The following is an 18,002-nucleotide window of genomic DNA, read 5'->3' on the forward strand; positions in this document are numbered from 1 at the left end:
TTAAAACCAGACTTCTCTCGAATTCCAGACTTAAATGTCTAACTGCCTATTTGACCTTCCTCGGTTAAAATCCAATTGGCATCTAAAATGTAACAGCCAAGCTCCTAGTTTTTTCTTCATTTATTTAACCCCACCTTTTCCGTGTTCAGGTCAACAGCTTTGGGGTCAGCGTGGACTCCTCTCTTCCTCTCACATCTTAAATTTAACCCCTCAGCAAATCCTGTCACTTCCACCTTCTAAATAAATCCGGAACCCAACATTTTCTTATCATTCCCACTGCTGTGACCTTGGCCCAAGCCGTCATCACCTCTCCATGGATTATTGTGGCAGGTGTTATGTCCCTACTTCCATCCTTGCTCCTCTTGGGTCTGTTCCAATCATAATACATCTTCTTAAAATGTAGGTCAGAGCAGGTCATTCTAAGTTCATCATTTCCAGGGCTTCCCATCTCATTGTGAGTAAAAGCCCAAACTCCAACAGTGACCCATGAGGCCCTCTATAATCTGCCCATTTGCCCTCCATTATCTTTCTGGCATCATCTATTAATTTCTCCTTCTCTCATACAGCTAGAGCTATAAGGGCCTCTTTTCGTCTGATGTCTGAAGGACCTGTTTTTTTACTGCTTTAATTTTCACTCAAATATTAGTTTCTGGCCCTCCCTGTTTTAAATTGTATCTTTCCTGCTTTGCGTTTCTTAAATCACTAAAAGATGAAACGTCCTGGAGGAAGAGGATTTGGGGGGGCCTGTCTTGTTCAGCATAGTTACCGTGTACTGGCATAGAGTGAATACTCAACAAATATTTATTGAATAAATGTGGCGACAAAAAACAAAGTCATTTATTCAACATCTGTAGTTTTTCGAGTACCTCAGTGTTCATTAAGCACTTTAAAATTCATAACCGTCATGTAAGGTAGATAATAAACTATTATATATGAGAAAATGAAAGTAAGAGGTTCAATGAAATCGCCCAGCTCTGCAAGCTGACATTCTAGTGCAGCAATTCTGATTCCAAGTCCATTGCTACCTCTGTTGTTACCAGAAGGTAAGGAGAAGACTGTGTCCTCAAGAATTTTGTGAGATATTTTGTTTGGTGTCTCTGCTTGTTGAGACCAAAGGCCATGTCTCTTCTTTACTGCTCTGCCCTCACCCCCAGCAGAGGCGCTGGCACATGCTAGGGGCTCAGAAGATATTTGTCTCCAAGAGTAAGTTAGGAAGCTTGCCCAGCAGGTGGTCCCATGGCTACGGTAGTTTTACTTTTATACTGTGATAGATGCCTTTTTGACTGAAAGCTGAGTGAGACAGGTATAGGGGGAGAAAGTTGAGAATTATAAGAGAACTACAACCAGGATATACTAGGCATGTTTTCCAAAGGCAATAACTGGCCACTATTGTCTGCTTTCATTTCATGAATTCTTCTTTTCAGCTTTCTTTCCTCTGTTGTGCTTTCATGGAGAGAAAGGCTGAGAATGCCATAGAGAAATACCATACTCAAATAAAATAAATGCCTTCTAAGAAGATCACTGGAGTGTGAGGCTTCCTTTAAAGGGTATATATTCTTGAGCTGGACAGAAGGAGGAAGGGGGAAAGGGATTTGAACAAAAGGAAAAGGATCCAAGGAAAATAATAGCGTGAAGTAAGTCACCCTAATCTGATGCCTCCTGACTCCCTATCAGCTTTCAAGTAGTTTCAATGGAAGAACTGCTATTGCAAATGAGGTTTTGCATTTTCTCTCTTTAACAGTGGAATGGCCCTGACTGCACTGAGACAAATGGGCATTTCCTTTGTTGTTGGCAACTTTTCTTAAAAGCATAGTTAATAAAAAAAAAAGATAAGGATTTAAGCAATGCACTCTTCAAAGTTATTCTGTCTTCTTTTAGCAATCCCAAAGTAATCAATTATTGTTTTAAGAATTATAATGTTTTTAATGATGTCCATGTTAACTTTAGTTGAGTGAGGAATTCGCCATCTTAACGTGTGATAGTCTTGATAATACTTTAAGTCACCTTTTCTGAAAAGAAAATATGCAACCGCATTGCATGGTCGAAAGTGTGGCAAGGAATCAAGTACCAATTTTAAGTTTCCCCACTTATATGTCTCCAGGAGCACGGAGAACAGTGTCTTGTGCATAGTACACTATTGAAGTATTGGTTAAATAGAAAGAAATATCCTCCCTCCCACCTGTCCAGGCAACCTGGAGGGGAAATGGCCCCCCAATTGACAGAGATGAAGAGATAGCGCCAAGGGGATAGTGTTTTCTTTTCTGTTGAGCCCGTTTTGCTTCTGAGAGCAGCTCTACTTTTGGATAACTTAGTCTTACCTGTTGTAATTCACGCCTGTAAGGTAAATCCCATATGAGAAGTTGGAGCTACCGTCTCTCACTCTTAATACTCACATGTGTTGAGCGTTAGCTTTCAAGTTGGATCACCAACCAAAATGTTTCCTGCTGCTGAAAAGAGAGGTGTTTAAGTGACTTTACGTGCAGTGGCCACTCTTTGGTAGTAATCTTACTGAACAAGCCTCCCTCTTGTACTTTTCCAGAGAATTAAGTTTACCACGAAAGCCATTAATTTTTTGTCTCTTTTAAAAACTTTCATTCCGTGCCCCCATCCAGTTATGACTACATTACATAGTTTTATGATGTTTATGGTGATCGATTTTATGTGACAACTTGAGTGGACCCCGTGGTGCCCAGATGTTTGATCAAACATTATTTTGTGTGTTTCCTTGAGGGTGTTTTGGATGAGTTTAGCATTTGAATTGATCGACTGTATAAAGAAGATTGCTTTCCCTAATGTGGGTAGGCTTCATCCAATCAGCTGAAAGCCTCAGTTCAACAAAAAGACTGACCTTGAGAGAGAGAATTCTTCCTGACTTTGGATTGGGACATTAGTCTTTTCTTGCCTTTGGAAACTGAAACACCATCTTTTTCTGAATCTTGAACCTGCCAGTCTTTCAACTAGTATGACAACATTGGCTTTCTTGGGTCTCAAACCTTTGCACTCAGACTGGAACTGAAGTTTTGGCTCCCCGGAGTCTCCATCTTGCTGACTCATCCTCCAAGTCTTGGGAGTTTTCAGCTTCCATAATCACGTGAAGCAGTTTCTTACAATAAATCTCTTTATGTGTATATACCTGCTTCATGTGCTTTCTTTCGTTTTGGAGAACCTAGCAGAGGATGAACTATTCAAGTCAAGTATGTAATCTATGCTTTCTGTGCCTAGTACCCCACGATGTATCCCTGTCTTCTGCCGTCATTCCTTGAGCACTTTTAAGTACTTGTTTCTGAATACTTACTTCCTACGTCGAGAACTGTAGATTACAAAGAAATGAGGCACATACCAAGACCACAGTCCAGTGTCAATAGTAGAGGAATGACTAGAAATAGTGTCTTTATGGAGTCCCACAAAAACTCTCATCTTGTAGGAAAGTTGTTTTCAATGGGAAACTGAGCCATATCTTGTGGTTTGCTGTGGTGGAGACGCCATTTTGGCTCCCTTTAGTAAAATATTGGCTGCTGTCTTTCCCCTGCATTCTGTGATAGTATAGATACTGCCTGGGTTTGCATCTGTCTTCTTCAGTTTCTAGGTGTGTGACTTAGGCCAAATTAATGTTTGTACTTTTTTTTTTAATGTACAAAAGGAATAAAAATAGTACCTACATCGTAGCATTTTTATAAGATTACACAGAATAGTATTTGTAAAAGATTTAAAACAGTGCCTGCAACCTACCCTATTTCATCAAACCTAAGATGCCATCAGTTGTGAGATACACAGCTATTTTGTGTATTTCTAAGAAAGAAAAGCATTGCCAATTACAATGACCAGATGCTATCAGTTGTGAGACCTGAAATATTGAAGTTATGAGAAAAACATTATGTCTTAAAAATCAATGAGGTACCATAGCCAGTATTAAGTAAGTGAAAATCCTAGACCACACAAGCTGATTATTCAGACATATTAGAGTAGGGGAAAAATCTGTTTGCATTTGTGGATTGTTATATAGCAGCAAAATCCTACACCATCTATAATATTAATGAATGTCCCAATCACTTCTCAACTATTCTCTTACTAAAATGCATTTATTTTATTTTCTTAATGGGGTTTAGTGCCACCTTCATGACTCCTCAGGGTCTTTGAAAATCTAAGTCCTGCAGGATGGTTGGTATATGGACTGAGTATTTGCTGCCCCCCACCCAATTCTTATTGTAAAGCACTAATCCCCAGATAAGACTATAAGTCTGTGAGGAATTCAAGGTTCAATGAGGTCATCTGCAAGGGGCCCTAATCTGGAAGAGCTGGTGTTTTTATGAAGAAAAGGAGGGGACAGCAGAGCACTCTGTCCCTGCAACGTGAGGACATACAGGGCACCCGGTTGTTGCAAGCTGCAAAGAACGCCCTCACCAGGAACTGAATTGGCCAGGACCTTGATTTGTTGTTTAAGCCACCTAGCCAGTGGTCCTTTGCTGTGGCAGCTGAGCAAACTGTGACAGTGGCCAGCAGGGAGGGGAAGGCACTGTTGGAGGACTGAGAATGACTCCACCCCCCCCCCCATAGTTAGTCATTCAGGGAACATTTGACCTACAAAAGGTGCTTACTTGTTACTGGAAATTAGAGACAGGGTCTCCTCTTGAACTCTTCCCAGTTCTCGCTGTTCTGCTTACTCAGCACCAAAGGTGCACCCTACTTTTCCGACATTGTAATTACAATTTTTATTGACTTTTTTACTAATGTATCCAACTATGCGTGGGAAATCAGCATTCTTGTTGTGTATATTTAATTAGGTTTCTAGTTTTAATCACTTTATGCTTTCTTCTATAGTACATTGAAAACGTTCTCTCAGCATGGTGGTTTGAGTCTCTGGGTACTATTTCTGCTTCTTTGTGTTTTACAAAGGAAACTTTGCGGGGTGCCTGGGTGGCTCAGTAGGTTAAAGCCTCTGCCTTCAGCTCAGGTCATGATCCCAGGGTGCTGGGTTCAAGCTCTGTGTTGGGCTCTTTGCTCGGCAGGGAGCCCGTTCCTCCCCCACCCCACCTGCCTCTCTGCCTACTTGTGCTCTCTGTCAAATAAATAAATAAAATCTTAAAAATAACAACAGCAACAACAAAAAACAAAGGACACTTTGCCTTAGTAGTCATTCTTGCCAGTGATTGAATTTTGCTTCCACCCACAGTTAACAGAGGAAAAAAGGCTAGAAGTTTTTCAGAATAATATAGAGGTTGTTGTGTGGAAGGGCTAGTTTTATCGATAACAAATATTCCATAATTCAGATCTTTAAACTAGTTTTGTGATTTGAAGTACATGCACTGAACAACAGAAACCAAGCAAAGGGTTAGCCCCTGGGAATCTTTGGGGAAGCTTCTTTTTTTTTTTAAAGACTTTATTTATTTGCCAGAGACAGAGGGAGAGAAAGCGAGCACAGGCAGGCAAAGAGGCAGGCAGAGAGGCAGGCAGAGGCAGAGGGAGAAGCAGGCTCCCCGCCGAGCAAGGAGCCCGATGTGGGACTTGATCCCAGAACCCTGGGATCATGACCTGAGCCAAAGGCAGCTGCTTAACCAACTGAGCCACCCAGGCGTCCCTGGGGAAGCTTCTTTTAATGAGGAGAAGAGATCGCTTGTAATTCATGGCACAATTCATAGGTAAATAGTGTATGTGACAGTTGAAGGTGCTTGAAGAGGTTGTCTTTTATTAATAAATTCTAAACATTGTCTCCACAACCTTGTTTACATAGTCTCTCCAATCCTGTTACAGACAGATGATTCTTTTTTATCTATCGCTGTGTAACAAAGTAGCCCAATTCGTAAAAGCTGAAAACAATCAACATATACAATTTGACATAGTCAGTGGGCATCCAAGATCTGGGAGTGTTTTAGCTGGGTGGTCCTGCTTCAGTATTATCAGACTGCAGTTAAGCTGTTGGCTGGGGTTGGAGTCTTTGAAGACTTTGACTAGAGCTGTTAGACCCGCTGAGGGACATTCTACAAAATAACGGCCATGTATTCTTGACAGATGTCAAGGTTAAGAAAGATTAAGGCCAAAAAAAAAAAAAAGAAAGATTAATGCCAAAAAATACTTTCTGATTAAAGAAGGCTAAAGAGACGTGACAACCGAATATAATGTAGGTCCCTGAGTTGGATCCTGCACAAGGGGAATAATGGCTAGAAAAGACATTATTAGGACAACTGGCAAAACTGAGATCATGGAATAGCATCATGTAAATAACATCATATCAGTGTCAAATATCCTAATTTTGGTAATTATGTAAGAGAATGTTTTTGTTTTTAGGAAATACCCACTGCACTGTTAGTAAAGGGGCAGGGGTGTCCTGTCTGCAAGTTGCTCTCAAATGGCTTGGAAAGATGTGTGAAGGAGAGTGAATGACACAACAAAGAGGGTCACTTGTTAACAATAGTGAATCCGGATAAAAGATCTTAGTCACTGCTGCTGTGACAAATGACCACAAATTTAGTGGCCTGTTTCTCTAGGTCAAAAGTCTGGCACAGTATAGCTGGATTTTATGCTCAGAGTCTGACCTCTGGGTTAAACTCAAGCTGTCAGCAGGCCTGCATTCTTTTAAGAGAGCTCTGTGGAAGAATCTGCTTGTTGGCCGAACTCAGTTCCTTGTGGTGTAGGACTGATGTCACCATTTCCTTGCCTTCTGACCCCCAGATCTTTAAGCCAGCAGTGGTGCTTGAATCCTCCTCATGTTTTCAATCTGACTCCCCCTCCTGCCCTCTCTGCTTTTAAGAGTTCAGGTTGAGCATGTTAGTGTACCTGGACAATCTAGGACAATTTTCTTCTCTTAAGTTCAGCCAGTCAGTAATTACTTTTATTTTATTTTATTTTTTTAAAGATTTTATTTATTTGAGAGAGAGAGAGAGAGAGCATGCATGCACACGAGTAGGGAGAGAAAGGGAGAAGCAGACTCTCTGCTGAGCAGGGAGCCCGATTTGGGGCTCAGTCCCAGACCCACCAGATCACGACCTGAGCTTCCCAGGTGTCCCCGAGCTAGTGATTTAAATTATATCCACAAAATCTCTTTTGCCATGTAGCATAATGGGGTTGATACCAGGGGTTGAAGGTCTTGGGGGCTGAATTTCTGTCCACCACAGGTTTCTAGAAAGTTTTTGCGCTATTCTTAACACCTTAATATATATTTGAAATGACATCAAAATAAAAAGTTACCAAGATTCTTAAGCATGGGGCAGGAAGCTGGAAAATGTCATGGTATCATTCACATACTTTGTAGCTTCATTTTTTGCTAATGGCACTGGGTCTGTTTTATCCATCAGGTCACCACCAGATCAAGCAAGGGACCTGTGAGGTGGTCGCTGTCCACAGGTGCTGTAACAAGAACCGCATAGAAGAGCGATCACAAACAGTCAAGTGCTCCTGCTTCCCAGGGCAGGTTGCAGGTACAACTCGGGCTCAGCCTTCTTGTGTTGAAGGTAAGACCTTTCTGGTCAGTTTCTCTACTCTTGCAAAAGTACGTAAAACCACCACCAGCCTCCTTGCTTTCCTGTTTTCACAACGCAAGGAAAACTAGGCTGCTTGCAGGTTAGTTTTGTCCAAAAGTGAATGTCATTGCAACTTCACACATTGCTTGGTGAATAAGGTAAGTTATTAATGATATTTCTCAAGTGGTCCCAATGGGGAGTTCTGTTACTAGACAATCAGGAAGGTATGCTTTGATCTTTTTTTTCTTTCTTCCCCTCCTGTCTCTCCAGATTTTATCCACTGAAACTCTTGCTTCCGTAGATACACTTTTCTCTCTGATTTCAAGCTCTCAAAAGTGATTAGCTTTTTATTTTTTCTACACACTAATATTCTCTGTATTTCTAGTTTCCTTTTTTTTTTTTAAAGATTTTATTTATTTATTTGACAGATCACAAGCAGGCAGAGAGAGAGGGGGAAGCAGGTTCCCTGCTGAGCAGAGCGCTCAATTGGGGCTTGATCCCAGGACCCTTAGATCATGACCTGAGCAGAAGGCAGAGGACTAAGCCACCCAGGTGCCCCTAGTTTACTATTTTAACAAACATTCATAAAACATCTTTGGAGCAACTTCCCTGAGAACAGTTTGGGATCACATGTCATTTATTTGTTGTTTCCAAGTCCCCTAGCAGAGTACTGTGCCAGTGGGTTTAAAAAAAAAAAAAAAAAAGACTGTTGACAGGTTGTAGGTAGAGGCCTGGGATTGATTCCTTTTGACGCCCCTGGCTTCTTGTAGCACACATCTTGTTAGAAACAAGTATCAGTCCCCAGGGGAAGAGATACATGAGGTTAAGGCCTGTAGCACTTTTCTCCTCAGTGGCATGAAAACTCCCCGAACACGAATGCTTCCCGTCTTACTTGATGCGTCTCTAAAAGTCAGCCATTGGAATTTACATATGCATTCGTAACTCGAGAATCACACAATCAAGAATAATAGCTGACTGACCCATACCCGCCTCCCTGACCAAACACAGGCACAGATTTATGGTCTGTATGGTCATAAAGTAGTGTGTATCACTGTGAAAACTGGGAAGTGAATATGGCCAACTTACCATCTACAGTTTCTCACAGAAACCCTGGAGGCCCAATGCATTGCTGAATTCAGATTTTTTAAAGGTACCACAGTACAGACAGCATCTGTTCCCTCACAAACCTAATGTCTTTTCCAGTTGTACCCATGAGTCACAGATGCTAATATTTCTATTCTACAATGAAGTACATAGAATATTCTTGCAGAATGGGATAGGGCAAGAATTAGAAGCTCATGTTAAATCAAATCAGGTTTTGCCACCATTATACAGAAGTTCTGTCCGTTTTCAGAGCTTTTTGGATTTGGGGATCATAGGTAAAGGATTGTGGATCTGTAAAAGAAAATGAAGATTTTTAACCTTAAAAAATAAGATGCTTGTTTTTTTTTAAAAGATATTATTTATTTATTTGTCAGAGAGAGAAAGAAAGTGCACTTGTGCACACACAAGCAGGAGGAGGGGCAGAGAGAGAAGCAGGCTTCCCGCTGAGCAGGGAGCCTGATGGAGATCGATTCTAGGACTCTGGGGATCGTGACCTGAGCCGAAGGCAGACTCTTAACTGACTGAGCCACCCAGGGGTCCCAAAAAAAGACATTTCAAAGAAATTTGCTGGGTTCCTGTCTCACCAACTGGTACAGTCGAGCATATTTATTTTCTCCATTAATTGAGCCCAAACCACACCAATTTTGTCTCCTCAGTCTGTCTCAGATTGTCTGTGCTGCCATCACCCGCAGTATAGAGCTCCCATTATATTCTGCTAAGCTTGTCCTCCTGTCTCCCATTTTCTGTGCCGCAGCCTTCTACAGAAGCAGAAACTCATCACGTCACTGCTGTATTTAAAACCGCCCTCCAGTGACTTGCCACTATCTTTAAAATAAGATCCAAGTTCTTTACCATGGCTGATGAAGTCTTGCGTAGTCTGACTCAGTCTCCCTCCTCTCTTTTAGCTACACTACCCACGTCCAAGTGGGGGCATTTATGTTTCTTTTGATCTCCACACTCCTACCTATATCCTTTGCCTGAATCATTGCCTCCTTCCCCACAACACACATTTTATCTACTTGATTCCTACTCCCCTTCCATATCTGCTATGTGCTCTTGTATCCTTCTGCACTTCCAGTCCATTACCTGTAGGCCATTATGTTTTAAGATCTTTCTGAGTGTGGGCCATTCCATAGTCTGCAGGTTGCTTGAGGATGGGAACTGAGTCTCTTATAATTCCCTGCCCCTGCTCTTCCCCCCCCAACCCCCCAAATTGGCTGGTGCATGAATAACTTTGAGCACAGGGGAGATTTGATTCATTTTCAGAAATCACAGATTGTTTTCAAATTCATGATAACCGTGTTTGCTTACTCTATGGGTTTTAAACTTCAAAAACTTATGAATTATGACATAAACTGTAAACTCTTATCCAGCATAGAATCTTTATTATTTTTTTTTAAGATTTTATTTATTTATTTGACAGAGAAAGAGGGTTCACAAGGAGACAGAGAGGCAGGCTGAGCAGAGAGCCCAATGTGGGGCTCGATCCCAGGACCCTAAGATCATGACCTGAGCTGAAGGCAGAGGCTTAACGTGCTGAACCATCCAGGCGCCTCCAGCATAGAATCTTTAGATATAAAAAACTACACATTTTATCTCAGAGCACTTTTATCCATATCTGGATAGTATAGTTGGTGTGCCAATTAAACTCACTATCTTAGTAAATGAAATATTAAGACCTTATCCTCCAGTAGCTTGTTTTAATTTTTATATACATGTATTATATGGGCCAGATCTCCTTTGGGCATCACAGTAAGAATAACTACATATCTGTTAGGTCAGTACTTTTATTGTTGTTGTTGTTGATGTATATTTGTGTATTTAAGATCTCTAGAATATGTGGTACATTTTGGTATGACTGTGTTTAACCCAAATGGTATTACATTGTATATTTCTTAATCCAACATGTTATCAATATAAATTGTAGAGATCTGGGGCGCCTGGGTGGCTCAGTGGGTTAAGCTGCTGCCTTCGGCTCAGGTCATGATCTCGGGGTCCTGGGATCGAGGTCCGTATCAGGCTTTCTCCTCAGCAGGGAGCCTGCTTCCCTCTCTCTCTGCCTGCCTCTCTGTCTACTGTGATCTCTGTCTGTCAAATAAACAAATAAAATCTTAAAAAAAAAAAAATTGTAGAGATCTCTGTGTGCTAGGACACGTTAACCTATTGCGTTTTTTTTTTTTTTTTCAATTGTTCCATAGCATTCCACTGTATCGATAGGTTACAGTTTGTTTAGCCATTCTTTTACTGAAGGAATTTTAGCTGCATCCATGTCAAAACAGGACTCATAGGCTAACTAAACAATTTCCTTAGTTTGTAGGATTGGTAAGTGATAGAGATCAGTGACTTGGTGTCTCAGCCGAGTTTGTACAGTGGAAGGTTCTGTGATGATGTACATTTTCTTTTTATCTGTCTCTTAGCTATATGTATTGATGCACATGTGTCCGATATGACTGGTGACCACTATCCATATATGACTAGTGAGCATTCGAGATGTGCCTGGTATGAATTGAAATTTAAATGGCGATTTAAGACTAACACCTCCTCTCTTGGATGGTGGAGGATCAGCTTTATGTACCAATATAACTTATGAGTGAGTACTACATCTGTAGCCAGAGAATACCCAAACTCTCAAGGATAGGACAGTGATTCTGTCTTAATATTTGTATCCCCTACACCCAGCACAGCATGGCCAACAGTTGGTGCTCAATAAATGTTCATTGAATCAAAGTCACCAAGGAGGTGTAAGAACTTGTCATTTAGACCCTAGTTAGGATGTATGTCTGTTTTCATATCCCCCTTGATCTCTTCCTTATCCGAATGTTTCCATTAGGGCTTTTTAGCTTTATCCCATAATAATCTTTATCCTATAATAATTATGCATTATCATACTGCCAGTTGGCTTGTGGAAAGACCTAGTCTCTGCTGATATGTTCCTCTTATCTTATTTGTCAATAAGAATGTGGAGAGGATCTAAAATATAACATTCGCTTGGATTTACATTTAAATTAAAACAAAGGCGAGAAGACGTTGGAGTGGGGCACTAATTAATGTTGGCATAGAAAGTGGAACGTCCTTATGCATTTCTGCTAATCCACGGCAGAGACACTTATCTCGTGTTTTCATTGCCTTCCCATAAAATCATAGCTTTTGTTAGTTAAAAAGGGAGAAAAATGAGCTCCCCCCCTCTATTTTTTGGGTTATAATTAACTTATAAAATCCTTCTGTGTTGTAGAAATGTGTCTGTACTCCACAATTGGGATTTGGGAGGAGGGGTGGAGAAGGACTTGATTCAAGCTGTGGTTACTTGGGTCCTAAAACAGACGACTGTCTAGCTTGTGAGCACATTCCCTTTTGGATCTTCGACTGGAATATATACAAGGCTGTTTAGTGACAGGAACTGTATTCTACACATTTATCAAAATACCACTCTGCAGAGATAATCTTGTTTATGATAAAATGAGATAAATGTGTAGTAGATGAAGCTTCATTTATTTTGTTAGGGTGAATGCTTTCGAAGCATAAAAAAGACTGATAAAAGCTGAGGAATAGGGGGCAGCTGAGGAACTTAAAGCTATTTGTTTTCTGAGATGTCAGAAATCACTTAGTGAAGGCCTAGAGCTCCCATTCGTACTGCAGACAACTGACGTGGTTTTTAGGGACAGTGTGTTGAGCTACGGAGTCGGTCTTCAAAATGGGGTTTCACTAAGTTCTGTGACTGGATGTGTTCTCTGCACCACTTGCAGGACCAAGCGGTTTTCTGAGATTGTCCCCGTGGCAGTCAGGTGAATGACAGAAAGGTGAACTTTACCAAAGCACTGGAGGGTGTAAAAGGACACTCACCTGGCCTGGCTCCTGGGGGATAGGATGTTCATTAGACTCAGGTCTTGCTTTCTCCAATGAAATCGAGGAAATGAAGGTCCTGGGAAGCAGCAGAGAAGCGGTCCAGGATGGTGTCCCATGAGAAGCAGTGGGTCTGGTTTTACCAGGCACGAGGGAACTAAGCGGCACAGCAGGGGAAAGGGTGTGCCAGTGAGGGGCAACCGTGGGAATGAGAAGTATTTCTTTGAGCTCTGAAGCGGTGGAAGGGAAGGCTGGAGATGGAAACGGAGCCTTTGCTCTTCGGGACTTTCCGTCAACTCAGAGTGGTGGATGTAGTTCCTGCATTCCGGGAACTTGTATTCGAGGAGAGTGGATGAAGGAGAGTACGCCAGTAAGGAGAGGTACACGTTCTCACTTTGTGGGATTGCCCTCAGTAGAGGCTCCAAGAGGGAAGAGAAGGGATAGGGTGGCATCGTGTCTGCTACGTATTAGGGATGATGAGGTCCGCTCAACTAGCTCAGTCTCTCCTTTGGGGCTGAGTACATCTTCCAGTGGACCTGACTGTAGATTAGTGTTGCTTAATCAGGGGTGATTTGGGCCAGCATAGGGATATTTGATGATGTCTGGAGTTGCTTTGGGTTGTTAAACTGGTGGGGGAGAAGGTGCTACAGTCATCTAGTGGGGAGAGGCTTGGGATACAAGGTATACCAATACCCCTACAATCAAGAATTGTCCAGCCTCTAACGTGCTAAGGTCAAGAAACTCTGCCTTATGGGTAGGTCATGGCTGGGCAGGATTGTACTTGTGTGAGCTTGCTTTGTGGAGGAGACCAACCTAGATCCCAGAAGATGGTTCTGTACCTGTTTATCCATAGCCTCACTCAGGACTCTGTGGAAATAACAATACCTTGTTACAAAGGTTTCTTTAACAAAAAAATTCGTATTCTCAGGACTGCTTTTTTGCATGATACCTGGGTCAGGGTAAAATGGCTTTTCTTGAAATAATAAATAAAAATGCATTGGTCTTCCTCTTCCCACCCCAATCCCCGACTATCTTTAAAGTTAACCAATGGCTTAAAGTTAATAAATCTTTCTTTAATCTTAATTTGCCAAGGACAACATTAAGAGCAAAAAGCTAAAGTATCTGAAAATCTCAGCATATTTTTGTGATTGTTTCCATTTTTAAGACAGTGTATATTCTAGGAAGATGTGTTTTTCATCTTTCTGTCTGTAGCTTCAGTGTAAAAATACACTTTTCTTTAGAAAAGCCTTAACTCTGTAAATGCAACTAAACGAGGTCAAAAAAATGAAAGACCAACTCCTGAGAACTGAGCCCTGTTTGGTGTAGGTTTATAGAAATAGCTACATGAATACATCTTGTGTTTGATTTCATGGAGTAATACTTAATTGGGACAAGGGATAGAAAAAATCTTCATCTATTTTATTCAACAGAAAGTACAGAAAATGCACCAGAAGCAAGATAGCTAATTGGTCCCATTACGTTTTCACCTAGAAAACAACATCACAGAAAACACTAGTCACTACCATAAAACCAGAGCTTCTCTGCTTTTTTCTTTCTTTTTTAAAAAATTCTTTCCTTTCTGCATAAAACTAGAAATTCATTACAGGTTGGCAGCTTGAAGATAGGCATGTTTTGTATTTTCCTAAGTCAGGGAGGCATGGGGCTTTCTAAAGAATTTTATTTCAAAAATAGAAGTGACAAGACACTTTCTCATCTCGAGTATATTACGGTATTTGTAACAGGATAAAATAGATACCTCCTACAAACTTATTTTCCTATGGAGACAAGGCTCAGTTAAGTGGGCAGATGTTCTCAAGAGTTATTTTAATAAAATCCTACTTCTGGGTTCTTTGTCTCAGCTCAAAGCCCAGCTCAGTAGGCACTCTACACTTGAACTTCTGGGTTTTCTAATCCCCTTATTCACTGGTGGTGAACCCCTCATCTCACCTTCACTGTGAGTTCTTTGTCAGTCTTTAACGCATAAAGGAATTTGAAACTTTTATTGTGGCTACTAAGGGTGATATCCATTAAGACTTTCTTTTCTGAAAGAACGTTTGCTGTTAAGTAAGTCTCTGACATTTGGAGGGCCCATCTTTTAATGTATTCCTCGCTCAAATATGAAAATGAAGTTTTTTTGGCAAATGGAAATATTTTAAATTTCAAGACAGGTTGCTCTTTTAAGGAATCTGTTGTGAATCTGTCTTCAGAAAAATCACCCCATATTTTCCAGTTAAATGAAAGAAAACTGGTAAATTCATGAGCGTTTGATCATATATGCTTTCTTCTTTTGTTTAAATAAATTACTTAAACAAAATACTATGAAGATCTTTTATCCTGTAGTTAAGAATTGGCATAGTTTTCAGTGATGAATGCCTGCATCTCTCTTTGTTCCCCCCTCAAGCTCCTTTTCTGGATTTGGCATTCAGAATGATCTCGGGACCCCATGAGGCTAGGAAGAAAGTACTAGCATTTCTCTTGCTGGGACGTTGACACAGAATGGACCAGATGATGTCCTCTGTAGGGAATTTAGTCCCAGAGTTCTCACCGTATACCTCAAGTGGTCTCTTTCAGACTCCTTCCTGCCCCAAACTGTTTACCAGCCCCTGCTAGACTAGCTCTCCCGGGCACACAGTTCTCCCTGCCTTACTGTACCCCCTTGTCCAGAAACTTTCCATGGCTCCCTACCGCCTGGGGATCCAAGTCTGACCTGGAATGGGCATTGAGAGCCGCTGAAGGTTGCTTCTCAGACTACCTTGCTCATCTGGGTCTTCTGGCTTCCACGTCGGCCACTCCCTGTCCCCTTCACTGGGGCAGGTGACCCCTCAGCTCCCTGGACTTCTGTGGAATCCTCCATGTTGCTGTGGGCCGCGTCAGGTATCCGTAGGTGCCCACTGCGGAGTGGCAGAGAAGCTGCCTGAGGGAACTGTTTTAAAGATTTAAAAAAAAAAAAAGTATTTTAAATTCAGCTGTAACTCTGTGTAAATATAACTAAGCTCTGTCAACATTTATATAACTTTCGCAGTCCTGCAGATGGAATTTCACATTGAGGGTTGGGAACCATCTCTTATTTATCTTTGTATCTACTTGGGATCGGCCTGAGGTATTCAGAAGATAATGAAGGACTGGTCAGCACTTTGAATCTGGTCAAACTCTATGTAGCATATGTTAATCTAAACTATCTTTATCCGTTGTGGTACAACAGGAAGACTTGTAGGGGCAGAGGAAGAAGTCTGGAAGCTAGTCCCTCCTCCCTCCGTTTACTCACTTGGTGGAAAGCTCTCGTTTTTATTTCTGGCCATCTGCCTCCTCTTCCTGCTTCTGAAGGTTGTTGAGATAATCAAAAGAGGAACAGTATGTAAAAGGAAAATAACAAAAAGCTTTGAAAATAACAAAGCTCCATCCAGCGTTGCGGTGGGATTGCTGTGATACCCGTGACTGAAAAGAACACAGCTTTCTCAGACTTCTCCCCTCGGTCTCCATCCATCCACTCAAGTGCAGTGGCACCCTGACAGAAAAAGTAACCCATTTAGCTATATTCCTTTCTCAGTGTTGACACCTTTTGCCTTAAATAGCTTATGATCCTTCTAGATCATGATTCTGCCTAATCGAGGTGTTATTGGTTTTGATGGGACTATAATCAGATAGTAAGCACAGTGTTCGGCCAGAATCAGGAATGGGGGGTTCTCATGGGGGAGTAGGCACAATGTCTACCCACTTGGCCTAACAGGAGCAGAGCAGAGTCTTTAAGGCAGGAGCTTGCTTTGTCCCCTGCCTTCGTCACTGCCTGCTACACCTCTGGTTGTTTCTCCTACAGATCGCTGGTGTGAGGGAGGGGTGTGAATTTAAAGGTCGATGAAGGGGCGCTGGTGTTAAAATGCCTCTGTCAGAGGGCCTCAGTTTTCTCTCCTCTATCAAATGTAGGAACTACATTTAGCAGGGTGCCTGCCTCTGGAGAAAAAATAGCTATTAGGAATTCTCAAGATTGCTTGAAATTGAGTTTTACTTTCCAGGCCATGGTAGCTGGGGTTGAATCCTTGGGGGGTATTATTATTATTATTTTAACCAAAGTGCTGTTATTTCAACAGAAAAACAGGGCTCAATGACCTCTTCCCCTTAACCCATGTACCCTACCTATAGCCCCAGATCTCTGACCTACACCAGCCCACTGTCTGGGCTTACCATAAATGATGAGTCACAATCCCTTTTGTCCTTGGACCCTGTGGGAATACCCAGACAAGTTGATAGTGTTTCTTTAATGTGTCTTCATCTGCCTCCCAACCCAGAGAATTTTCCGCTCCTTCGTCTTACTGGCGGATGGCAGCAGAGATGATGGGAAAAGGTGGAAAGGGAAGTCATAGGTGTGATTGCCCGAGCCTAGACTGTGGGCAAGTGAGGGAGTGCCACGCTCTTCTCCTGCACCTGGTTTCTAGTTGTTGATTCCATGGGGTGACTCATCACTTGCTGGAACGGCATGGGGAGATGAATGCCTCTGTGACGGAAATGTTGACTGCTTTGTGTCTGCCCCTGGCAACAGAGGGCATCAAATGTAAGAACTTGCCCAGGTTGGCATTCACCAATGGAGCCTCCAAAATGATGACCCCAGCAATAGCTAACATTTTCTGGCAACCTAGTACCTGGCCTCTGGTTAGTTCAGATTTCGATAGGAATTATCTTTCTCCTCTTGACATCTGTGGTGAGGATCTGCTTTTATTCCTAATTTACATATGAGAAAACTGAGGCCAAGAGGAGTTAAATAACAAGTCAGAAGTCATTGGGGGAAAAAAAAGGCACAGCCAAGTTCAATCTAGACGTGCTAAAGCTTGGCACCTTAGTCTTTTCTAGAGCATTTGGCAGAAGGCATTCTTTAAATTTACTTAGAGTGAAATAGCTCTTATTAACCATCTTTGAAGTCAGTATATTGATCTGAATGAGCACTATTTTGTCCGTAGCTGGAGGAAGCAATGGTATCACAAACACTCTGTGGCCTTTGTCTTACAGCTTCCATCGTGATTCAGAAATGGTGGTGTCACATGAATCCTTGCTTGGAAGGAGAGGACTGTAAAGTGCTGCCAGATTACTCAGGTTGGTCCTGTAGCAGTGGCAATAAAGTCAAAACAACAAAGGCAAGTATAGACACACACAATTCTCCTTTACAGCTTCCTCAGGTTATTAACCATGCGACACCCCCCCTCCTTTGCTCCTGACACCATGACCTTGACCTTGTTTTATGTCGATAAACCCACATGGACAGGGGCCTACCCTCTTACTTTAGCCTTTTGAAAAGCCCATTTCCAAGCATTGCCCTTTATGTCAGCTTTTACAGAGCAGTGATCTGGGGGATCAGCTTGTTATTTTAGGCAGGGCCATGAAATTCACTGCAGCTCTTTCAAGAGCCTCATGGAAAGGGAAGGGATTGGAGTTGCCAGGCCAGCAGATCAGAATGGCGTGGCAAGGTCCCACACACAGATGACTTGCTGAGGTAGGGATACTTCCTGGGAGGAGTTTTAAGAGTCGAAGACTTGAACTTGAAGTGTCATAAGTCAAGAGCTGCCTCCTCCATGGAGCCTCTGACCAGGCCTCCCTGTCTCAGAAGGGTGCCGCTGT

General features: G+C 42.0%; 1 protein-coding gene across 2 annotated transcripts in view; it reads left to right on the forward strand.

The window, feature by feature from the left end:
* The window catches only part of TAFA4 (TAFA chemokine like family member 4), a 184,612-nt gene that overhangs the window by 156,997 nt on the left and 9,613 nt on the right, over positions 1-18,002 (forward strand). Inside the window, exons 4-5 of one of the 2 annotated variants that reach the window (XM_045077932.1) lie at positions 7,290-7,445; positions 17,397-17,480. In XM_045077932.1, the coding sequence (XP_044933867.1) occupies positions 7,290-7,445; positions 17,397-17,480 (240 nt within the window). Of the gene's footprint in view, positions 1-7,289; positions 7,446-17,396; positions 17,522-18,002 lie in introns of both variants that reach the window. The other variant, XM_045077934.1, reaches the window with a different exon arrangement.

This window comes from Mustela putorius, unplaced genomic scaffold (genome assembly GCF_011764305.1).
Source record: "Mustela putorius furo isolate JIRA1106 unplaced genomic scaffold, ASM1176430v1.1 tig00000095_pilon_pilon_pilon, whole genome shotgun sequence".
NCBI classification, from domain to species: Eukaryota; Metazoa; Chordata; class Mammalia; order Carnivora; family Mustelidae; genus Mustela; species Mustela putorius.